This window comes from Taudactylus pleione, unplaced genomic scaffold (genome assembly GCF_031769625.1).
Source record: "Taudactylus pleione unplaced genomic scaffold, aTauple2 ptg000205l, whole genome shotgun sequence".
Taxonomy (NCBI): Eukaryota; Metazoa; Chordata; class Amphibia; order Anura; family Myobatrachidae; genus Taudactylus; species Taudactylus pleione.
The window spans coordinates 6,910,502-6,935,951 of NW_028284607.1; the positions used below are offsets into that span (position 1 = coordinate 6,910,502).

Sequence of the window (25,450 nt, forward strand, 5' to 3'; positions counted from 1 at the left end):
AGCTCATATCTATGCACAACTACGACTTGTTGCAAGTCACACACATATCGGTATGAAGGGGAGATCTGTCTCTGGCTGCCAGACACCGGTAAAAAAAATAAAAAAAATATATATATATATATATATATATATATATATATATATATATATATATCTATATACAGGTTGAGTCTCCCATATCCAAATATTCGGAATAATTTTGGCATGACTGAGATAATAAAACCTTTGATTTTTGATGGTTCAATGTACACAAACTTTGTCTAAGGTACAAATTATTAAAAATATGGTATAAAATTACCTTCAGGCTGTGTGTATAGTGTGTAAATGAAACATAAATTTATTTCATGTATGTACTGTACACAAACTTTGCTTGAGCCACAAAATTATTGAAAATATTGTATAAAATGAGCTGCAGGCTATGTGTATAAGGTGCATATAACACATATATGCATTTTGTGTATATATTGGGGTCCCATATATATATATCCTGTATGACAGCACACACAGTCATGTCTGGTCAACTCACTTTCACTTTTGTGGGTGTGACATCATCACTGTCACGTGACCGGTACCTACTTCCTGTTAAGGGTTAAATGTCTGAGTGATACGCCCCTTTGTGACGTCAGGTGACGTGACGCTAGAGACGTCCGGGGTCCTCTTGACGTAGGTGTCTTTCGGTGCCTGAATTGACCGGGAGCCTCACATCAGAGTAGACACCGGCGTGAGGAGAACAAGCGCGGTGGCCCCGAAGCTCCCAGCGGAGAGCGGTCCGGCGCAGTGACGGGAGCCGCGGGGCCGGTACGTACCTTGCGCTGTGTGCGTGCGTTGCGTGCTGTGCGTAAGTGGCGTGTGGACGCGGCGGGAGGGTATTAGAGGGAGGGGAACCGGGAGAGAGTGGGTGTGTGCTCAGGTAAGACCGGGGTGATAGCAGGGCAGGTGCGGAATGATTGGCCGTAGTCTCGGCAGGCCCCAGGCAGCTCCACGGCCGCCGGTACGTCCAGCGGGAGCGATGCGCTGGGCAGGAAGCCGGGTGTCCGGGCGACCGTGCCGGTTTCCTGCGTGAGCGGAGCGGCCCCTAGGCTGCCGCCGGTGCACTGAGCTCTCTGTACGGTGCACGGCAAGTTCCCCTCCCTGCCGGTGACTGTGAGTCGGGGGAAGTGCGGCCGGGTCTGCTCTGGGGTCACCGCTGGTTACAGCACAGGGGGCAGCTGTCGCTGTAATATCCCGGCTACTGTTGCAGGTCTCCCGGGGAAGGGCCAGGCTGCCTTTGTGTAGGAGGCTGCTGTGACTATGGAGGAATGTGCATGTTGGAGAGATGCTGGGAGACTAGTCCTGTAGCTGGTAACCTTTATCTGACAGCTACTGTGTAGGTTAGTGCAGGTGTATGAACCTTACAGCCCATGGACTGTGGCTGTCAGGTGTACTGATATTTACTATTCATCAGAAGCAGAATGAGCAATTGCAAGTTTTCCAGACTGTTGACAAACTGTGTATATAAATGTGTCAAGGTTGTCCCACTGGGAGTACTGGTGGTGGCACGCTAATTCTCAGTGGGAGAATGTACATCAACATTGTGCTCACTTATTTTTCTAGGTGTATAGTGGCTATCTGTGCTTGTTGGGATGGATCACAAAGAGGACTCCGACAGCAGAGACCCTTTCGGTGACATCAGGAAGGCCCCTCAGAGTCTATCTCATCACCAATACTCTAAGGTATTGAATCAAATCATTGCACAACTGGAGTGTTTGCAATTCCCTACTTTTATGCCTAACTTATCTGGTTGTAAATGGTAAGATGCTTATGTGACTAGTGCAGGTACTGCACAAAATATCACTGTGTAATGAGGGACCCCAAATATACTGGGAGCAAGGGATTTCGCACGTTTGTGTTAATCAAGCAAACTTATATATTTTTTGCTACACAACTTCCCAACACATGATCACCGGGACGTTGGTGAAACATCCCCACAAATATAAGTTACAACATTCGATTTGTACTCAATTGCCTATCTTCATACGTAATTTACTTTATTACATGTCACTGCGGATATTATTATGTGGGCAAAACAATCCGTACGATGTGGGAAAGAATGGTATTACACCGATCGGCAATCAAATTTGCACATAATCGTAAAACCATTTGTGAGTGGGTCTAGCATGTGAGATGCACCCACTCACAGGAGCATGGCATAGCACCCAGCAGCTGGAACTAAAGTAGTCACTACTGTATTAGGATGGCGGGACAGTCCCATAATAGCTGCATTTCTTGTCAGGCTGTATATAGATGCTAAAATGTAACACACAAATTAAAGTGCTTCTACTTTACTTTGTACATCTCTCATGTAAATAACACAAACAATCTATTTTCTATCATAGAGATAGATGTATGAAGGACTTAATTTTTACATAACATCAGGTCGTCTTATACACACACATTCCGCAGCACATATCCTAACCCACTGCTCCATGCTCCTTCTTCACTATCTACCCCTCTGTGTCGCCCCTGTCTGTCTGCCCTTCCCCTTTAGAATGTAAGCTCTCACGAGCAGGGCCCTCATCCTCAAGTGCTTCTCCTCCCCCTACTTATAGTATAATTTACTCCTAACTCCCTACAATGGCACCTACCACCTGGTTGCTCATGTCCTGCTGCTTGTGTTTTGCAGCTGAGTTTATAACCTTGTCCTTGTCCTGCATTGTTTTGTATTACTATTAACTGTTTTTCTTGTGTGCTCATTTATGTACTGTGTAAGGCGCTGCGGAACCTTTGTGGCGCCATATAAATAAAGGATAATAATAATAATAATAATAACCTCAGAACAACCGGTGGCCTGGCACTTCTTTGAACTAGGGCACCAAGTAGAATCTTAAACATATAGACATTGACCACATTCCTCTATCACTATGTGGAGGAGACGGAAAAGAAGTTACTGAAACTGGACACCAGATGGATTCATCAGTTCAACACTATTCAGCCTCGTGGTCTAAACGAGAAAATAAATTGGAACCCTATCATGCATTAAAGCACTACATTGTGAATTGAATACCAGCCATAGACATTTGGACGATTAGTTACTTGCAGGACATCAGCACTGTGCAGCTCACCCTATTCTCCTCCCGTAGTTCTGTGCCAGTAACTATCTAGCCTGCCCCCTTTTCAATTATTGCTGGTATTCAGATTATTATATTCCCTATTCATCAGTAGGACATTGGTGCTGCATGGCATTGATTTTTGCCTTGATTTAACCTCTAGACTCTCAAGTTCCTTCCCTGCCCCCTATCCTCTAACTATCAGCAGTGTTTGCAGTGACCTTATCCCTGTATGGAATTTTACCACTGCTGCCTTCTATTGACTTGTGTATTAGTTATCATAGAACGATGTTGAAACAGTGCATTTCTCTCTGGCCTGCTTAGCAGACTGGGGAGACGCGGTCAGTGTAAGGCCGGTTGCTCGGCAACCTCGGCTGCTGATCTATGACGTCAGTGCGACGGGACGCGAGTTTGCGTGTTCCCGCGCCACCCCGGTCTGCTGCAGCTTAGTGATCTAGACGATCTACATAAGGTAAGACTTGTATTGCATATTCTTGCTTGTTAAATACCGCAAAAGTAGTATGTGGCAGCCTTGAAAAAAGAGCATTTCAGCTCTGAAACGTTAGCCGTTTCAGCCAATACACTTTACATTGTTTTGAAATATTTTGGAGTGCCACAGTTCTTTCTGACTGTATAGTACATATTTCTAGAGCACCCAGCCTTTACCCCCTGACAGGGAGTGCTGGTCCATACCCACGAATAAAATGATGATAGAGATATATAAATTTTTTTTTTTTTCTTGTTTCCCTCCTCTATACTACCTATGTTCTTGTATACAGTGTGATTTGCCCTTATACCATAACTCTTAATCCCCTTTAACAGGAAGAACTTCTCGATATTAAAGAGCTACCACACTCCAGACAGAGGCCGTCTTGCCTACTGGATAAATATGACAGGTATTATGCAGTGTCCAGGTATCTTGTTGTTAGTTGCTCTGATTGTTTTGGTGTGACTTTTTTAATATATATTCTCCAAATCCCGCGTCCCCCCCCCCCCCCCCCCCCGATACATATAATATACAGTGATGGTGTCTGGGACCCCGAGAAGTGGCATGCATCTCTGTACCCTAACTCAGGACGCAGTTCTCCTGTTGATGCACTAAGAAAAGAAGCTGATATAGAAAGAACATCTCTAAAGCGTAGGATAGCTGGTAAGAAGTAGGGCATGTTTGTTGTGTGTGTTTTTTTTTTTTTTTTGTTTTGTTTTTTTTATTATGGTTTGGACTTTTTCAGTTTTATGAAAACGTGTATCATGATTCTAGTTTCGGCTAAAAATTGGTAGCCTTTAGGAGGCGTTATATGTACTAATGCTATTGAACATTTGTGTTCTCGTAATGGCAATTGTAAGTTGTGGCATCAAAATCTGTTTGGGTTTTCTTGAATATTCTACACTTCTATTTTGCAACAACATATATACGACCCCCTTATCTCTGTTTATTTCTTATGTAGATCCGAGGGAGCGTGTTAAGGAAGATGACCTTGATGTTGTTCTCAGCCCACAGAGGCGAAGCTTTGGTGGTGGGTGCCATGTAACGGCTGCTGTCGGCTCTCGTCGTGCTGGAAGCCCTCTAGATAACAAGGAAAATGAGAGCTTGCGCCTCATCGGTGGACGCAGAATTGGCAGCGGTAGAATCATTGCTGCTAGAGCATTTGATCGTGATATGCGAGGAGGAGAAAAAGACCTAAGAGAACCTCGTGAGGGCAGAGAACGGGAAAAGGAGTACAAGGACAAGCGCTTCAGGGTGAGAGCATTTTATCTTTATGTGCTACAATAATTGGCTGTTTAGTGTTGAGCTATCTCTGAGTTGTAGCTTTCTAGTCACACTACAATGTACTTGTTCTATATTAGAGAGAATATGGTGACAGTAAGAGAGTCTTTGGTGAGCGCAGGAGAAATGATTCTTACACAGAGGAGGAGCCAGAGTGGTTTTCCGGTGGCCCCACTAGCCAGTCGGAGACCATAGAACTAACTGGCTTTGACGATAAAATATTGGAGGAGGATCAGAAGGGGAGAAAGCGAACACGGAAACGACCATCATTTGTGAAAGAAGGTAAATTGTTGAGCTGTTGCTGGATAATGCCGGTATCTTGTTTTTATTACAGATGTGTCCTCATACACTATTGCTGCAGTCAGGACAAACAGCCTTTCTTGGCGCGCAAGGTCTCGTCTGACTCTGCTTGCGCCTAGTGTATATTTCACCAGAATATGAGAATCTGTAAACTAAGTGCTACGATGCAGCATCTGTGGCTTTTTTCCATGCCAAAATGTTGTGCTTTTTATACAGATTCAGTTACACAGACAAATGTCACATATCAAATGAATCAGTTCAGTCTCGTGAAGCAGATTATCACATCCATTTTTGACCTCTTTGGCGTTTTGAGGCCAGGCATATGAGGACACATCTGTAGATGCTTTAGAACCTGTCTAATGTGATTTTAAAAGGCTGTATAACCTATATGTAATTACTATTTGAGTAACGTGTTAATCAGGAGTTAGAGTTGTGCAAGAAAAAAAAAAAGGTTTGCTACTACTGTCATTCTCATAGCAAGTAGACTGCCAAAGCTTTTACGCTGTTCATTTTATGAGGATACCTCCCTTTTTATTAGCTGTAGCTGAGCACAGGCAGAACACGTGGTGAAAAAGATTCCTTTAAAACCTTCTCAATACACTCATGGGGCCTGAATGAGTTGGCTACAATGCTGAGGTTCACATAATTTGGCTTTTTTTTTTTTTCCCTAGACTGTGCCAATATCACTAAAGTTGCACAGTGCATGCTTACCACTGCTTATAAACTGTGCTGGCTGCAGTCTATTGAGCGATAACGAACTGTGAGGTAGCTAAACAGAAGCACAAAGATCTTCCACCTCAAGGGTTGTTATGGGAGTGGTTTTAGACTTGGGAGGCTTAATCATGTACACTGGAGGCTATGTGCTAAAGGAGATGATGTTGCAAATCCCAATTGGTCCTGTGATTGTAACTTCAGTCATTCAAAGTGTGTGTCCCAGACCTTGCACATTCGGGCTTACGATTGTACTTCAGGGCAAGGTCTTATACTAGCATTGGCATGAAGTTGTGGATACAACTGCGGCTAAAGATGCTAACCTGATTGTGTTGGTGTGCGACTCGGCAGTCTGCTGATCTGTAGTACTCGATAGTCTATAATAGTCTTTGCATTTTTTTCCAGTAACGATAAGTGCATCAATAGCTAATGTTTGGTGTGGATTATTTCTTATGTACACAATTTCTGCTTTATTGTGTAGTGTTTGAGTGCAATGGCCGTGTCCCAGAGGAAGAAGCTGCTCTTCCTCCAGAACATGCAGCTGACCAGGAAGTGCCTCAAGAGGCTGTTCTGCCAGGACCAACGCCAGGGGAGTTTGACTTCAATGAGTTCTTTAACCTGGACAAGAGTGTGCCTGGCCTGGCTTCGGTGAGTCCTGTGGGATATGGTTGCACCTGGCATCCATGGAAGCACCATCTCTTCTTACTGTAGCCTTGCCTGCCTATGGGGGTTAAACAGGGGGATTCTAACTTGCAGCTATGTACATTGCAATGGCACGGCATGTGAGCAGAGGTGCTTCCAGGGGATCTCTCTTCATATTTTTGTTTGCACTTGTGGTGGGTTGTCACTGTTGTGCACATTGATGGTTGGTGTGGGAATTGTTTTTACCTGGCTTGATATCTCATGAACTGTGCCCTCACACATTGTTTCCAATAGATATTGAACTGCAGTAGTTGTCATGAATTAATCAATTTAATGTTTTCTTTTAGATGGTCATAGGATTATTGCATTTCCCCTCTCCCCCGCCCTTAAACCGATTTTTGTAATCTGTGCTTTTCATCTGGCGATTTGTGTTCTTTAATATGATTGATTGTCTTGTTTCTTCTGGTATTGGACAAACTTGGTGGTACTCTTGTGATGGAGAGAATTGCTTCTCCACTCATTTTGTGTTACAATAAGCGATCTCTAATGTGCTGGTTGCAGTAAGAGTATGTGTCATGGCTTTTGTGATCTACCAAACTTGCTTTCATGTTAAGTATCTGTTGTGTGATGTGGCATTGTAACTCAAACTGGACTTCAGGTTCACAGCAGATATTCCGCAGCCACAGAGCATTCCCATCTCCTACAAGTAAGTAGCTCCCTTGTAGTCCCTACTCTCCAGGAACCTCTGTGGCACCTGTAAGTCTAATGTTACATGTGTTCTTCCTGCAGATGATCGAGGATGTGCTAGGGGAGGGATCAGTGTCTTCCAGCAGATTCAGAAAATGGTTCTCCAATCACAGCCACTCTGAAAGTCGATCTAGTAGTTTAAGGTCTACACCACACGAGGAGCTAGAAAGATTGGCAGGTAAACATGAGCAGTTTGTTCTATGGATAGTTAATTTCTACCCTTAAAGCTGAAATTTTGAAGTTGAATCTGTCTTACCCATTTAGCTTGTCTTTTATAATATAAAGTGCACAAACCTTTTACTTGTAGTGCTTCTGTTTCTGTGCAAAGACTCTACATTGTAGCCTGGCATGTCGAGCAGGAAGTAAGTGCAGAAAGCAGAGCCAGCTAATCCAAGTCTGTAAAAGCAGTGTATTCGTTTTGGTTCTGCAAACATGGTCCACATCTTATCTCTAAGTTTACACTGCTAGAATGACAGACTTGTAAGCTCTGTAGTAATGGTCACTTAGACAGTTAACTGGGCATATGTATTACTCTGCAAATGTTTGCCCCATCATACCCAGTGTTTGCACTGCCAATCCCCACTGATGTGAAGATGCTATGTACCAGTCAGAAATACTCTGCTAGTGAGGAATTTTTGATGAAAGGGGGAAGGGGTGTTGTGGTAACCTTGTAAATAATTGGCTGTCCTCTTATACACTGCATGGATATTTGAGTCTACTTTGGATTCTGGATTCTGGTGCTACTGTCAAATGCAGAGCACTGTCTCTGTACAGTTGAGTGGAAACTCTGATAATTGTGTGTTTTTTGCTGTTGGAGTGGATCAGAATGCTGATTAAGAAATGGTGTGCAGCTACTATGCATTACTTGCTATTGTCTCCAGGCTTGGACCAAGTGATTCCCACACTCGGACAAAACTCTGGAAACTATTTTGCACCTATTCAATTTGAAGACCATGCTGACAAAGTTGACATTTTGGAGATGTTGCACAAGGCCAAAGTGGACTTGAAGCCGCTGTTATCTAGCTTAACAGCGAATAAGGAGAAGCTACGGGAGAGCAGTAAGTTGGGGTTGGTATGGGAGTACAGGTTCCCACCTGTCTTTTTCTATCAAATTTAAATGTCATGGCATTAGACTGCGATGCACAGCAGTACAACTAGTTTTCCTAAGTTTGTGTTCCTGTATCCCCTCCAGTTACTTGCCTTATTGATCATATCCAGGTTATTATAATCTTGACACAATTTCTGTAGACTATAATATCCATCCAGTGCCTCACTTTGATAGATATCTAAGTTTTTAACTTTGCAGTGATGTACTGGAGCCTATGTTCCTGGCTGCTAACAACAGAAGCAGCTTTTAAGCTTAAACCACTTGACTGCAGGGTTTTTCTCTTCAGGTTCAGGCCAAATTTCTCATGTTAACATCAATCTTATTAAATAGGCAGTGAGTGTTATTTATGTGTAACCTATTCCTTTTGTGTGGGTAAGATCTCCAAGTTATATGGAAACAGAATACAAAATGATTGATCGTGAATGGAAAAAGAGTTGATCAGCTAATTGCTAAAATTTAAAAAAAAAAGTTAAAGATCAATGTGGCTTGTAACGGCAAATTGCTGCAATACTGTTTAAATAGATATTTGAAAGCTTTTTACTGTAACCTCAATAAAATGGACAAAAGGCGTAAACTGCTTTTGTAAAACAAGTGCTTCTTGCTTTAAGCTTATGTAAGCTCGGGAAACAGTCGGGAAGCCGATGGACGAAATACCAAACGCCGGCTTCCCGACTGTATAATCCCTGCAAGGGTGAAATGACAGGCGTCGAAATCCTGACGCCTGTCATTTTCCCTACACTGGGAGACCAACACCCGGCTTACTGATCGAAGGTAGGCCGGGCACGGACAGCCGCGGGGGGGCTGGGAGAGGTGTTCAGGGGGCACTTGGGATTAGGCACCCCGGGGGAGGTTGGGGTTGGGCCCAGGGACTTTGGTTTAGGCTAGGGGAAGGGGGGCTAGGTTTAGGCACCCCTAAGGGAGGTTTATGGGGGAGAATAGGTTAGTGAATACTTACCTTGGGACGATCGGGATTTTCATCCTTTTCGGGCGGCCAGGGCCAGCGGTAAATCATACTGAATCCGTAAGCGCAAAATGTCTCTCTCCATATGATGTATTAGTCTCCTCCATTGAAGTGCTGCTAAGATCTGCAGTAGATAGTGGTTCCAAAGAACTGTATGCACATCTGACGTTAAGTAGGCTCATGTACTTTAACAGTTACGTTCTACATGCTGGTATAGCTTCAGTAGTTTGAGTCATTTCAGCTCAGCGTATAGAATTCAGTTCTAGCAATGCAGAGACACTTTTAAAGAGTTTTTGTTTTGAGAAGTACTTGACCTGCGCAAAACTTCATAAGTTTCTTTGACTTGTCAGTTTCCTCAGAAGGATCACCGCAGTTGGGAGATTAACAGGATGGATGGATAATGGAGGGGAGTTTGAGAAGGGGCTGGACAGCACAGCCACCTGTAGTGCAGCCTGTATAAATGGCCACACAAATGCATCTAACCTAACAGGCAGTGTGCTGCTCAGCCTAAAACATGCTGGACCAATTAATTTGATTGGTGCTGAGGTGGCCCAGTCCTAAGAGTGCCGATGCACCCAGTTTGGGAACATTTGCACTTAATGATGGCATATTTAGGGCAATATTAATGTTCTGAGATCCTGAGATATATAGTAGATTTCATAACAGAAGTTTATGTAATACACTAACAAATGCATATAATGTGTGAAGCAGCTAGCCTTTTACAATGGAGAAGGCAGATGTTTGATAGTAAGGGCCAAATTCTATTAGCTGCGAAAAGACGAGCCACGATGTTTTCGCAGCCGTCGCTTGTTTTTATGAGATATTTTTTCCCTGCGCGCTCCCGCTATCTCCGTATTCAATTCCAAAAGACGCGAAAAGGCAAATGGGCGAAATAGTCGGAAAGCAAAACTGGCAAGTCCCTAAGATTTTGTGGAAATCCGTCTGTACCCCTGAAAAAGCTGCACTAGCATTAGAAAGCAATATAGAAGTGTTCTAATGGCACTAATAAATGTTTGTTCTTAGGGCGGGATTCAATTGGTTCCAGCCCCTATCGTGCCCGACGGAGCTATTCAATTTCTTGCTCCTGTCGGGCGCGATCAGCTGCCAGCGCTACATTTCAGCTCGCAGCCCCATGGGGATGAGAGCTTAAATGTGCGAAAAGTGACCTGTTTGGGCGCCCAAGCAGTCGCGCCCAGCACTTTGGTCGGGTTTAGCTGCTTTATGCGGCTAAACCTGACCTCTATGGGCGCGATCAGTGCGAAAACGACATCAATTGAATAGCGGCCGGCGATCTCCTGTCACTTCAGACGGGAAATCCGTACCGTGTAATCGAATTCCGCCCTTAGTGTCAGAATTTGGGTATTTATATGCGTAGGTGCAGAAAAATGATAGCAATTTTCGGAGGGGGTAATAAGTACAGAGGTCAAATTTGGGCTAAATGAAAATGTGTACTGGCATATTTTGAATTCTCTAAAGCAGGGATGGGGAACCTCTGGCCCAGGGGCCTTATAAGGCCCTCGGAATCATTTGGTATGACCCTCAAGCTTTTTTCTGCTAGCATCATCTGGCTAGCAGGGTGCCTAGAATGGCATGTATAGGAAAGATTGGCACCCTGCAGCCAGAATCTATGCAACAGTGCCATCTGGAGTGTCCTTGGGACACTTCAGACAGTCACACCGCGCTACCCTTATAGCTCCCCAGAGCACCCTCGGGATGCTCCTGGCATTGCTGTAATCACTGATGGTTGTGGCACCACCCTCATGTGATGTTGCATGGCCTGGACTGGGCCCACGAATGATATAGATAGAGATCTCTATCAAAATGGCCCTCGGCAGAAAAAAGGTTCCCCACCCCTGCTAAAGTGAAGATTTAAAATTTCTTAAATACACCTGCTGCAGCCTCATGCAATCCCAGAAACGCCTGTCCCATCCTTTCTTCTTTTTTTAACTGCTTAGTCATTAGGGGGATGTCCAAAGGGTTCTGGACCAAATCCCCACATTTGCCCCATAAAATAGTGATTTTGCACTTCCAATTCACCTGCCTATACATAAAAAAAAAAAAAAAAAGTTCTTTCGCTTAGGGGAAAACACCTGTAATTGAATACGGAGAGAAGTTGAAACCAGGCGAAAAGTCCAAAACGGCACTTTTCGCTGCTGTTTGAATATGGCCCTAAGTCTCCATTACAAAATTTTGCGCTGTTGTCTTAGACCATCCACGTGTTTTTAGTGTGAAGTTCTATTTTTGTTTTTTTTAATGTCACAAACATTGGATGTAGGTTGTATGCGCTTTAATTCAAGCAATTTCAATTCTTCAAGGTTTGTAGAATCCATTTCTAAGTAGTGATGCCTGACTATGGTTTTAGTCTGTGGTCCAAAAATCAAAGCCATAAGTGTCTTGTGGATTGATTGCACAAAGGGAGAATAGGCTATAGATACTCGTCTACATCTTGCAGTTTGTACCCCTCATCTCGAACATCACCTATACTTTAGGTGACCAATATTTTTTATTTATTTTTTTTTAAATGGTCAGCTAGTAAATGAACCATGGTATTCTGGTGATCAGTGCCTGTCAAATTGAGGTAAAACTAATTTTGCTCAGCACCTCAATCAATAGAACTTTATGTATACAGACTGGCAAATATATATATCCTAAGATTAAAGATGCATAGTTGTTCTACTTCTAACACATACTATACCATCACTGCACCATTGTTACCTGTACACACAATCTTAGTTTATGGTTGAAAGGATAAGGCATTGGTTAAGCTGGGTACACACTATACGATGTGTACCCAGCAATGGAACAATATTTTGTGCCAGCTGTACAACTGCTAGTTATTTTGTTCTATGTTGCATTTAGCAGCGTGGTGTCATTCATTGCATCACTGCAGTCTGTTGTGCATGCTATACGATTTGCACAAAATATTCAGGTCTGTTTCGATCTCAGGAACTATCATAAGACTGATCAATGTGTACCCTTTTTTTTCCAAATACTGTAATTTTAAGGTGGTATGAGGCTGTTGTACATTAAAGTGCTTTATCCTTTGACTTCCTTTCTCACTAATGTTCCCTTTGGTGTAAAGGAGCATTTTACAGGACTGGTTTTTTATTTATTTTATTTATTTATTTTTGCTTCTCCAAAATTGTCCATTTTCACTTAACATAAAACCATCAAGAAATAAAAGTATGTATATGTTTGATATATCGATCTATCTAATTATATTATATTATATATTTTTTTTATTTTAGTGGGGCAAAAAAGTATTTGGACAGCCACCGATTTGTGCAAGTTTTTGCACTTTAAAAGATGAGAGGTCTGTAATTTCCATCATAGGTACACTTCAACTGAGACAGGATCAGAACAAAAAATTCCAGAAATCACATTGTATGATTTTTGAAACCATTTGTCCAAATATTTTTTTTTTCCCCCCGAAAGAATATACAATCAAAGTTTAACTCAATACTTTATAAAGTAACCTCGGTTGGCAATTGGAGGTCAAACGTTTCCTGTAGTTCTTGACCAGGTTTGCACACACTGCAGCAGGTATATTGGCCCACTCTTCAATGCAGATCTTCTCTAGATGTGTCGTGTTTTGGGTCTGTCGCCGGGCAACATGGACTATCAACTACCTCCACAGATTTTCTATTGGGTTGAGGCCTGGAGACTGACTAGGCCAATCCAGGACCTTGAAATGCTTCTTACGGAGCCACTCCTTAGTTGCCCAGGTGGTGTGTTTGGGGTCATTGTCATGTTGGAAGACCCAGCCATGTAGCATCCTCAATGCTCTTACTGAGGGAAGGAGGTTTTTCCCCAAAATGTCACGATACATGGCTGCATTCATCCTCTCCGTAATCAGGATCAGTTGTCCTGTCCCCTTTGCAGAAAAGCATCCCCAAAGCATGATGTTTCCACCCCCATGCTTCACAGTGGGTATGGTGTTTTTGGGATGCCACTCCTCATTCTTCTCCCTCCAAACACGGTGTGTGGAGTTTATACCAAAATTCTATTTTGGTCTCATCTGACCACATGACATTCTCCCAATCCTCCTCTGCATCATCCAGATGGTCACGGGCAAACTTTAGACGGGCCTGGATATGTGCTGGCTTAAGCAGGGGGACCTTTAGGGTGCTGCAGGATTTGAATCCATGACGACTTAGTGTGTTACTAATGGTAACCTTTGTGACTGTGGTCCCAGCTCTCTTGAGGTCATTGACCATGTCCCCCCGTGTAGTTCTGAGCTGATCCCTCACCGTTCTCAAGATTGATACCCCACAAGGTGAGATCTTGCATGGAGCCCCTGGTCGAGGGAGATGTCAGTGATCTTGTATTTCTTCCATTTTTTTTAATAATTGCGCCAACAGTTGATCTCTTCTCACCAAGCTGCTTGCCTATTGTCGAGTAGCTCATCCCAGCCTTGTGCAGGTCTACAATTTTGTCCCTGGTGTCCTTAGACAGCTCTCTGGTCTTGGCCATGATGGAGAGGTTGCAGTCTGAACTGGCTAACTGTATAAAAGACACCTGTCCACACCCACAAACAGTCAAACAGGTGCCATTAATACAGGTAACAAGCGGAGGATAGATGAGCTTCCTAAAGAAGTAGTAACAGGTCTGAGAGAGCCAGAATTCTTGCTGGTTGGTAGGTGTCCAAATATTTTCCATAAGAATTGTTTAAAAATCATACAATGTGATTTCTGGAATTTTTTTGTTCTGATTCTGTCTCTCACAGTTAAAGTGTAAAAGATTAGAGAAGTCTGTAATTTCCATCCTAGGTAAAGTGCAACAACTTGCAGCTCTTGAGACTATAGCTATGATGAACAAAATTATAAAGGGCAATTAATTTATGTAGTTAACACCTTTTTAATAAAGGCTCAGTCTACAAGCAAGTTCAGTGTTGCCTGACAAGCTAAGATCGTATTCCAATAATTTAGAAAGTGTCGTGTTTTTTTTTTTCTTCTTTTCTTTTCTCCTCTTACCTTCATCCCATGGCAGTGTTCCTCAGCATTGAGGAATAAGCACCTTAAATCTGTTATATTGGGCAATTTTTCTCGCAAAATCCTGTGTGCCTGTGATTCCTATGTTTGCCATATTGAAGTCCTCTTAAATCCCATCTTCAAAGGCCTTTGGAGATTTTTCAAAGCTTGGAGGGAGCGAAGGTACCAACCAATCAGTGGCTAGCTGCAGTTTTACAGGCTGTTTGATAAATGACAGGAGCTGATTTTTTTTTTTTTTTTTTTTTAATAATGCACTTGATAGACACACAAATATACTAATACCTATTTAAATGAACCCCCAATTTAACTGCAAAAATAATTTTTCACAAATTGCTTTTTATCATTTATCCACACTTATGCAAATAAAAGCCCTTTGGTTCAATTTGAGAAGCTAAAACACTTTTGTTAGGTCTATTAATACTCATATTGATTTCTAGGGTCAGTTAGGCTTTTTATGGGGTACACCTTTCCAAAATAAGCACTCCTTTTTAGTTTCGCGCACCTGCGTTTTTCACCGGTTTTGTAATTCGGGCAGATAGCTGGAACGTGCATTGTGAAAGTACGCAATAACTTTGCGTAAAAACAGGCAAATGGGGCAAAAAGATTGCAGCGGCAAACATTTCGCCGGCCACGACTTCATCTTTTATCCGGCCCTAGGTCTGATAAAGCAGTGCCTATTACCGGTAGCTCTACCCTTCTCTGTCATGCAGTGTACTCTGGGGAAATGTATATCCGTAATCACAAACTACTGTTTTGTCTCTGATGCAGCACATTCTGGAGTGGCCTTGTCAGTAGAAGAAGTTGAAGCTGGATTGAAGGGATTGAGAGTTGAGCAAGAGGGGAAGATTGCCACCCCGTTTATGGCTGAGCAGTTGGAGGAGGCATTAACAGCAATGGCTGGGCCAAGGAAACCACACAGAGATGGTGACATGTCTGCTTTTAACAAACTTGTAAGCAGCATGAAGGCAAGTGGGACGCTGCCTTTTCAACCTAAAGTGAATGTAAGTACTACTGTGAGATAAGAAAAGGTGTTCAGACCAGGCATTTGTGTGTACAGGAGAAGAAACCATATCCTCCATGTACACCCAGCATCAGACCAACCTTCTCTCTTTGCATCTCAGAATATGTATTTCATGATCTAGTTCTTCATTTTGTGCCTCTTGCTTTGATACTTTTAGTATGTTTACTTATGGGAGATCTTTGTGCACGGTAGTGTTATTACTTGGATTTATTAATGTGCTTTATTCCGCCTGACTTGTGTTCTGCTTTTTGTTGTACTTTACGGCTTTATGATTGTTACATAATTGCTTCCTAAGCTTGATTCTGACTGTTTCTCCCATTAATGTGACATATCATGCCTGGTTTACCTGTGTGCTCACTTGTTAGAGGAATGTCACCTGGGGTGTAGGTGTTCACTATAATCTGCTTTAGAATTTATCTAGCAAGTTAATAAATTCCTTAATCCTATAGCGAACCCTAGATGGCCATTTGATGTCCTCCTCTGATGTCACAGGCCCCTCTACTCTCCAGCGGAACATTCTGCAGGTATGAATTCAGACTTCCGTGAGCAAACTGTTTCTGGACAGTGGGCCTGATTCAGAAATGGATGCAATGCCGTTATTTACGCAGACTGAGGGTTTATTCGCCGTTGCACATGCGTGTAGGCCGCACTTGCAAAGTGGGTGACAGTCAGCCTTTGGGGGAAAGTAACTGGGGTATAAATTGACCACTGCATTGTTGCTCACAGTAGGAGAGCCCTCTGCGTGTCTGGACACCAGCTAGGTCTGCGACCGCTTAGACTTATGGCGGCCATCAGCCTGCTTTCTGCACTTATTTCCGGTTTTGTGCACGAGCACCGGAAGCGAGATGCTTTCGTGGTGTCGAAGAACTGGATGGCGAATGTCATTAGCATATTTTTGCAATTGCGATCCGTGAGAGAACACAGCTGCTATGGCATTTGCGTCGTCTCTGAATCTGGACCAGTGTACATTTATTTGCATTTAAGTTTATCCTTGTAATTCTACAATTTTAAATGTTTCACTGCTGTAACATAGGAGCTCCTTGGCCCTCCTATTTCTGATCCCTCTAATGTGCTGAACAATGTTATGGGAACGCTCCACCCTACAACATCCCTGCTAAGGCAACGGACTCCCTCTCCTCAAATACCACCGGTGTTCCCCACGCGTGCCTCCTCTGCAGATTACATACGAGCTCGAATACCTTCTCCCCTAGGTGACGCTTTTATTTCTATTGGTGCATGTGTCAAAGGTTATACATTCCAAATGGTGCCTTTCGTGTCCTGTTTTGCTTATTGTGTAGGTTTCCAAGGTGTTCATTACGTGTGTTTTTTTTTTGTTTGTTTGTTTTTTTTACATGGACAGGATTTTCTGCAGGTCCTGAGCAGTTTCGCACTGCAGTTCCCAAGGCTGACAGCCCACTCATGGCACAGGTAGAACTTCGAGCTATTTACTACTCCCGTTTCCACTTCTATGTTGTCTTGGGAACTTGTTCTCCAATGAAGAAATGCAGAAATGGCTACGCAGCAAGCAGAGGCCTTTCATGATTCTGCTGGGGTCTTCCACCTTCAGAAATAGAAGAGAATATTCTGAAAATATCAGCTGAAGCTAGAAATGCAAAACAATACATTTTAGTATTGAAAGATGGAAAGCATGGCATTTGGTTGAAGCTTGTGTCTTATACAATATTAGCAGTATTTCCCATGGTCATCAGAAGGGGTATGATTACTGGATGCACTACATTTTGTCTAAATTTATTTTTATTTTTTTTATTTAGTTTGAAATTACTTCAGTGATCTCCCCAGGCTGTTTTTTGCGGGCGCACCACCCGGCAAGAAACTGCTACCACCCGGCACTCCCCTCCCCTGCCCCAATGCGCCATGTCCCCTGTTACTCGTCACCCTTAGTGTGCTTGTTGCCACGAACACTGGCTGTGACTACTAGCTGCACCAGGGCCAGCCCTGCCATTAAACCGGGTACGCAGCTGCTTACTGCGCTACACTGAGCAGGGCACCACAGACCAGTCACCAACATCGCACTAGGCACTGTCACTAACTCAGTCATCTGCCCACCCCGGACACTAACTCCTCTGATTTGAAGTAAAGCCTCATGTGTTCCTCCCCTTGGCACTGTGTACCTCCTGCGCTGTTCCTACAACACTGCAAACAGCAGTGCATGAATCCCAGGGGAGCCTGCGGGCAGGATGACCCACGGTTGGAGGTTCTCCTTGCACGTGCCTGGGGGAGTTTGGCCTCTTCTCATGTACTTTTAGGTCTGCATCCCTGCCATGTAAAAATATGCAATTCAAGCCATTCAGCCAATCATTAGTCTTAACAGTAGATCAGGTGTTTGGAATAAAAACATTTATGTGGGCACAGTATCTGGGAGCTGTATTTAAAAAAAAAAAAAAAAAAAATCTGTGGTGCCAGCACTAAATAACCTGATGCTGATTTCACTAGAGGGACCAGATCCTACAGACTGATTATGAAAAAGCTGCAGAGGACTGGGCCTCTAAGAAGAGAATTAATATATGAAATGTTAATCGAAGTTTGATTGTCAGGGTTTAAAACTTTATTGCGAAGGCCCTTACCCGGCTTCTTCTTGATGCCACCCGGCTGGAAAACTTTTCTGGGGAGGACACTGTACTTTAACTTAGTGTTTATTTCCAAAGACTGATATTGCTTTGGTGTACCTTGCTATGGAGTTTTTTTTTTTTTTTTAACAGGTGAACCTTTTCATGCATAGAAATATGCATGAGTGCCTGGCTTTTGTAAGGAGTCATAAATCCCTATACAGGCAACTGTATGTATGTATCCCTGCACACCTCAGTACCTGGTATGCTATTGCTACTACATGTGGGTGACCACTCACCATAGCACTGGAGGCATTTTAACATCTACAGGGTAAACCTTATAGTACAGGTTGAGTCTCCTATATCCAAATATTCCAAAATACTGAATTTTTTTAGCATGACTGAGTGAAATCTTTTGTTTTTTTGATGGTTCAATGTACACGAACTTTGTTTAAGGCACAATATTATTAAAAATAAAGTATAAAATTACCTATCGGCTGTGTATAAGGTGTATAAAACATAAATGAAATTAATTTATGTAAACACTTTGTTTGAGCCACAAAATTCTTGAAACTATTGTATAAAATGACCTGCAGGCTGTGTGTATAATACGTAAATGCATTCTGTGTGTATATTTGGGCCCCATTCCTAAGACGTTTCAATATGGCATACAATTATTCCAAAATACAGAATATTCCGATATCAAAAATACCTCTGGTCCCAAGCATTTTGGATATGGGAAACTCAACCTGTAATACTGCTTATCTGGCCTTAATTTGCAATGTTGGTCCCCTGTTGTAGTAATCTGTCTCTGGAGAAGTCTTTAATTATATTGTGTAGGTTTTCAGTATTAAACTTATTGCATGATAGATGGAATTGTTACCATCTATTTTTATTCCCGGCGCTTTTAACGCTCTATTAGGAGGACTTTTTGAAAAATTCAAAGCAAGCAGATCAGGCAGAGCTTGTTCAAAAACAAAATACCCTAAACTGAAGTAAATAAATATGGTTTGCATTTACATCATACTGCATTCATCTTAGAGCATTACAGTTGGTACATATACACTCGAGTCTATAATAGTCACGCCACATACGACTGCATTAAATAGGACTTACAGAAACAATGAATGTCACTAGTTGCAGCAATAATAAACCAGCATAGAACTTGGAGTTTGTAAACAGCCTTTGTTAGTGTAGCTCCCAGTAGCAAACAATTTAGTCTATAATTAATCAGCATAGAAAAATAGAGCAATATAAGGAGCTGGACTTTTATTTTATTTTTTTATGATTTGGCAACTCCCCTCTAAGGACTGCAGCCGCTTGATCTTGTCCTGTCAATTAGAATATATTTATTCAAGCGCTCCATTGGCCAGTAGTTTGGATTTTAAAAATATAAGACAATCTAGTTAATTGACATGATGGCTTTTGTGATGTTCCAAGCTCTGCTGAGAACATGGTGTATGTGAAACACTGTCCCAAGAAGGTATATTAGAAAGTTTCCAATTCTAGTCTGGTATCTTGCATGTAACATGTTGTTGGAGTTGACCTATCTTAGACACATTCAGATGGCACTGGTGAGATGGTATGTGATTTCATACCCTGGTGTGCAGTCACTAGCACCCATGGCAACATATTTCCTGAAAATCCTATTCTGTTCTAGATGAAAACTGGCCTGGTTCTCTGTGTAGTTAGCCACTTTGGTCGAGGTCTGATGGCTAGCAGATATTTATTATATCTCATTACGGTGTTCTAGCTGCATCTTGCATGATCTGCCAATCTCTGTACTTGGTATGTACCTGGGGAGGAGTTCAGTGTAAACATGTAATTCTACCTTGTGCGTGTTGTGTTCCGGTATACCCTGAAGCTTTGTTTTTGTGGTACAGCTTGTGGTATTTTAATCAACTGCATTCTTGTTTGACATTTTATGTCTAATCTTGAGATGTATGTAATTTTCATAATTGTTCCTAAACCTTGCATCTACCAAACCGTATAACTTATTGCTTTATGTATGAAAGGAAAATAAAGTAAATTGCAAAGCATGCTTTAATAATTGGAAGTTACAAACTTGGTCTGGCGCCTTGTATTTACATACTGAGTATTTTCTATAATCTGTTTAGACTAGTCTCTATATACCATATGCTAGTACTATAATTGTATACTCTTGTTGCTACCTAAAACTGTACTTTTTATTGAGATTAATGATTGGACTGATTTCCAAATGCATATACAATACAGTCCCGTGTGCCAAACCTAAAGAAGTGTAGATGTTTGCTTGGCTGTCGGCTAATGCAGCAGTCCTCTAGCACCCTCCTGACATAAGATTAGTCAACAGATCTTATGTCAGGAGAGGGAGTGGGGGGGGGGGGGAACTAACCAGGTCATGGGGAGAAGAGTACTCTTTTCTCCAAGAATAGCATCCAAAACAATCAGATCTGGTTCAAATGCTTTTCACTCCTTCTGTAAACATGACTGTAGTCTGCTCAGCACCTGGATATGCCTACCTCTGGTGTTGGTAGCACTCTTACCTCCTGTCACTAATCTGCTAGGACTGTTTCAGAAGGTATGGTGGGCAGATACCAGGGTATGTTTCCCCATATTCCCACATGCTAAAAAGGTTTCAAGGAATACTATTCTAGACCCTTAAAGTTCTCCAAGAACAAAGCATCCAGATCCCACTTTTGGATCTCTAATCTATGCATTAGAGACCTCATGTGGGATAAGGATGCTCCCTTGCATGTCCTCTTTTGTGAAACTATATGAAGGCAGCAAATTATGTATACACTCCAACCCACCCTCACAATATGTATAAAGAATGTAATGAAAGCTCAAACTACATCTGTAATGGTATGATTAGACTCTGTGTGTGGAAGTACTGCAATGTATGTTTGGCTTATGTTTTATTTTGGTTACTTTTAAAAGGTTAGTCCTCTGGAGATGCAACAAGCTGTGTTAGAAGGTTTGGTACCACATGATCTTGCTTTCCCAGCTTCAAATTACTATCACCCAGTTTATGGAAAAATGCAGATGGACAAAAGCAGGGATGGTTTCCGTCACAGGTCGGTGTTATTAGAAGGTTGGAAACATTAGTCACTGTGCTGAAGTTGTGGATGTCATGCTATGTTGTGGTATGTTTGACTTAACTGTTCAGTTCTACTCCCAGGCAACCGCAGAGGATGAATAAATCCCCAGTAGGCAGCCTACGAGGGTCATCTGCATCTCCCGGACCGGGTGCACCTGTTACTAGTATGGTAAGCACCAAATAAAGGGTGTACTGCCCTGTGCTGGAAATGGCTCTATAAAAGTGAACCAAATGAACTTCTCACAGGGGAAAAAAAAAAAATCTTGTACACAGCCCTCCCGCTTGTTGCTTTATGTAAAAGCAGTGGGTAGATGGGATGGCACTAACTTTTGGGGTGTTTTTTTTTTTTTTTTTTTTTTTTTCGTTACTGGCTGTGAGTGATTTTGGGGATGTCCTCACCATGCTACTCGTCTTCAGTCTGTTAATGATCTGAAGTAGAAGAAAACTCATGTCCCTAATACCAAATTGTGATGGAAGGGGAAAATAAACAATTGGGTGTTAGTTTAGGGGGGGTGCGTCCTAGTGAGTTTTAAATAGCCTAAGCAGGAGAAGGTTATCAAAATGCAGTTTGTTCTATAGATGGCAATACAGACAAGTGAGTGTGTGTGTGTGTAATATATATATATATATATATATATATATATTTTATATTTTATATTTTTATTATTTTCTCCTCAGACAGATGCGCTTCTTTGCAGGCACAGTGTACACAAGTGATGGAAGTGTACTTTCTAATCACCAATCCATGAACTCACCAATGCAGTTGGAAACCTAGATCAGTGTTGGCTAACCTTGACACTCCAGCTGTTATGGAACTACATAACCCAGCATGCACTGCTACAGTTTTGCTATTAGGGCATGCTAAAACTGTGGCAGGTCATGCTGGGATATATAGTTCCACGACAGCTGGAGTGTCAAGGTTAGCCAACACTGACCTAGATTATATCCCCTTAAATATTCCCACTGTGTTGGAGCTAGTGGTGGACGGATTAAGGGCAATAGATTGTGATAGGTGGGAAAAATTATGCCTTAACTCTGTCTTCCTGCCATGGCGGTTGGTGAGTGTTGGCTGCCTGTGGAGCAGGTGCCTAGGAGTCCAACCCAGGGCACCAGCACACCATTGCTTTCCTTTAGTTTATATCTGAATATACACACCACCTGGCAACATTTAGGAGTAACTTGTTTAACTTCTAGAACAATTAACATAAATACCCACACCATAAATCAGGGGTGGGGAACCTTTTTTCTGCCTAGGGCCATTTTGACTTTTAGAAAATCATTCGGGGGCCATACAAAATTATTAACTTAAAATTTGCCTCCTATATTTGGCTAAAAACGTTATTAACGCACCCTTAATGCGATGGCTGTAAGTAACGGCTTCTCTTTGGTATGTTGCCAGGCAGTCTGGAGGGGCAGTCCCTATGGATGTGTGACAGGCAGATTGATAAGGCAGCCCTGGGGTCCTCTCAGTCCTAACCAGCCTGTTGACAGCACTGACTGTACAGAACCCCCTGCTGTGCCACCACTGCCTGCTTGCCCGCGCTGTTAGGGTGAGACCCTGCACGCCCCTGCACTAACCAGCTCAATGGCAGCCCCCCGCCCCCCCCCCCCCTTGTGCGCTGCCTGTCGCCGCTTTCGGGGAGAGAGCCCTGCATGCCACTCAATGACTGCCCTGATAGAGAGCCCTTGCACTAGTCTGCCCGATAACAGCCCTGACACCCTCCACCGCTGCACTACCTGCCGCTGCTGATAGCGCAGCGGGGAGAAGGGGTGTGTCAGGGCTGTCATTGGCTACCAGCCGCCCATGACAATCCTGACATCCCCGCTCTCCCGCTGCGCTACCTGCCGCAGCTGACAGCCGCTACACTACGCTGATTCTGCCGCTGACAGCCAGCCAGGCCGGATGATTTCACCTTGCGGGCAGTATACGGCCCACGGGCCGGAGGTTCCCCACTCCTGCCATAAATTAACCTTAATCAATAACTAGAAACTGAAAAGCATCACGACAATGACAGTTCAGGGTACACAAAAAGGGGCGCTGGACTAAAAGTGCCATCATGCTTTAATCGCACCTCGTGGTTTCACAGGGTGTAAGGAGGAAAATGAATTTATTTGGGGGATGGTGGGAAATTGGGAGTGTGGTCAGGAATTCAGAATGGGAGGGGGGAGACTAGTGGTGGAGAAATGGTTACAGGTTTGGGGTGATGAGTTGAAGTGAGAATATTGTTAGAAAATAAAGCTTGCATTTATGGGGTGTCATGAGGATATGGCTGTTCTCATTTACCACTCTCTTTACAGCTGTCCCCATCCTTTACACCTACCTCAGTGATCCGTAAAATGTATGAAAGTAAAGAGAAGAGCAAAGACGAGACTTCTATAGGAAGATCCTATGGGAAAGAAGACTTGCGCAGAGTGCAGGAAGGTAATGCGTCTTGGTATCGAGGTGGGGTTACTGCATATTGATTTAGGTGTTCACATGGCTCTCTGCTTTCCTGCCTTGCGCGCCCTTTCTCCTGCCCACTTTAAACTTTGTTTCCTGGTGACAGATGGCGCCTTAATTAGTCCCATACCTGACAACGGTGTCCAAGGCACATCTCCGGTGTTGGGAGCAAGGTTTCCAGCAGCTCAACGCTCTGGGTGTACCCCACCTCTAACCCATCGCTACACCAAAGACCAGGACTATCGTACAAAATCTACAGGAAGGCAAACTCCTACTTTGGTATCTCCAGTGTCTGGAGCTTCGTTTCTACGCCCTCTCCATCAGGTACCTGTGGTGCCAGTAGTTCGACCATCGCACCAGCTACATCCAGGGTTGGTACAGAAGATGTTGGCACAGGGTGTTCCTCCACAACACCTCTCCCTTCTGCAGGCAGGTCAGTGCACTAAATTCTGTATTCACTTTGGTTATAGCTAGTGACAGCTAATGCAGAAACTAATGCCTTCTAAATTTATCAGCTTGTATTGTCTGCAAAATAATTCCCTTGTAAAACTATCTGTGCACCAGTCTACATTTGCTCAAGTTTGGTAATATTGTTTTAATTTTGTTCCTTTTCCTCGAAGGACTACTCCCATCCGGTATTGACCTGCCAGCACTGCATACTCTACCACCATCTGTCCTAGGACAGCCTTTCTATCCATTAGCACCTACAGGGCACCCTCTTCTCAACCAACACCCTACAAACCCCCTCCAACTTGCAATGATGCAACGATCAGGTAAGAGGGACTTTGTTGGTATTTACTAAAATCTCCATGTATAAAACATCGGCACCTAGTCTGTTTGTTTTGTTGTGTTTTTTTTAAGCCTTTTTGAAAGCTGAGCAGTGTATACTATTCTATTGAAAGGGGGGCAGCTTAAATGACTGTGGTTGGGGCTTGGAATTAATTAATTTTTTTTTCAAATATGTTTTTATTTGGGTTTTCAAACATTTTAGTTATACATGTTATAACATTGGAACATTGATACAATAACATATTTATTGATATGAAAAAGACCATTTATTACGTATGAGACATATTACATTTATATTTATTGTTGATAAAAAATAATAGTAAATAATATAGAAAATTGAACAAAACAAAAAAAAGGAGGGGAGGGGGAAAGATCGTCTGGGAATTATTAATTTAATTCACAGATTATAACCTAAAATTATTCTCCCAGGATCTGGCACCCAAAGCTTCTCCAGCATTCATGCACCTTCACAAGGCTTGTCAAGTCGGTCCAATCTAAACATGATGGATCATCGTCTTCAAAGGAGTACTTCCCCTGTGGGATTGGCCAAGTGGTTTGGATCTGACGTTCTTCAGCAGCCACTCCCTTCTATGCCTGCTAAAGTGATCAGTGTGGATGAACTTGAATACAGACAATGAAGCAGAACTGAGTAACTAATCATGGTGTACAGTCTGATCTGTTCCAGGCAGAGGATGACTGGTGTCTTTAATTATAAGACCCAACTAATCAACTCTGTTTTTGTTTAAATTTGGCTACAATGTACAGGGTACACTGAAGCTGCAAAGGAAGTGGTCTGCATTCCCTTATCTGCTTAATACCAATGCAGACTGTCTGGTAAAGGAGGAATCGTCTCGTTTTCCAGGAAGCCTATTTTGGGAAGGGGCACATTATTTTATTTTTTTTCCTTTTGACTTAGCAGTGTGCTGAGGGGGAATGGAGAACTCTGCCAGGTGATGAACTTTGTGTACAGACTTGTAAAAAGGTTTTTTGTTTTGTGTATATATTCACATTTAGACATATTTGTTTTTTTCTTGTTTGACTAGCTGTACAGATGAGAAAGCTTAATCTGTTTTGTCACTTACAAAGTCTGAGCTCTCCCTTTAATTTGTACATGTCTTTTCTTTCAATTAAATCTGCATATGCCAATAGTGAGTTTTTGGATAATTTTTACTTCTGTGGTGCATAGTTTTATTAATGGTTACTGTGACAAGGTCTGGACCCATTAATTAAACTAATGTGC

General features: G+C 42.7%; 2 protein-coding genes across 8 annotated transcripts in view; one reads left to right on the top strand and one right to left on the bottom strand.

Annotated features, from left to right (window-relative positions):
• The window catches only part of SFI1 (SFI1 centrin binding protein), an 82,565-nt gene extending 81,771 nt beyond the window's left edge, over positions 1-794 (bottom strand). The window contains exon 1 of one of the 2 annotated variants that reach the window (XM_088477896.1): positions 577-794. The gene's annotated coding sequence lies outside the window, so the exon portion shown is untranslated. Of the gene's footprint in view, positions 1-526 lie in introns of both variants that reach the window. The other variant, XM_088477895.1, reaches the window with a different exon arrangement.
• On the top strand, positions 614-25,356 carry EIF4ENIF1 (eukaryotic translation initiation factor 4E nuclear import factor 1). 6 transcript variants are annotated; one of them, XM_088477897.1, is made up of 20 exons: positions 614-798; positions 1,594-1,712; positions 3,909-3,982; positions 4,109-4,236; positions 4,535-4,827; positions 4,935-5,136; positions 6,347-6,513; positions 7,166-7,213; positions 7,297-7,432; positions 8,136-8,312; positions 15,083-15,315; positions 15,785-15,859; positions 16,369-16,546; positions 16,696-16,763; positions 20,822-20,958; positions 21,063-21,150; positions 23,280-23,403; positions 23,528-23,854; positions 24,042-24,194; positions 24,640-25,356. In XM_088477897.1, the coding sequence occupies exons 2-20, from the start codon at positions 1,623-1,625 to the stop codon at positions 24,846-24,848; spliced, it is 2,907 nt and encodes a 968-aa protein (XP_088334023.1). In that variant the 5' UTR covers positions 614-798; positions 1,594-1,622; the 3' UTR covers positions 24,849-25,356. The 6 variants fall into 6 exon arrangements, with proteins under 6 accessions (XP_088334023.1, XP_088334027.1, XP_088334026.1 ...); XM_088477898.1 differs by lacking the exon at positions 614-798 and adding an exon at positions 889-910; XM_088477899.1 differs by lacking the exon at positions 614-798 and adding an exon at positions 971-991.
• Positions 25,357-25,450: the final 94 nt, after the last annotated feature.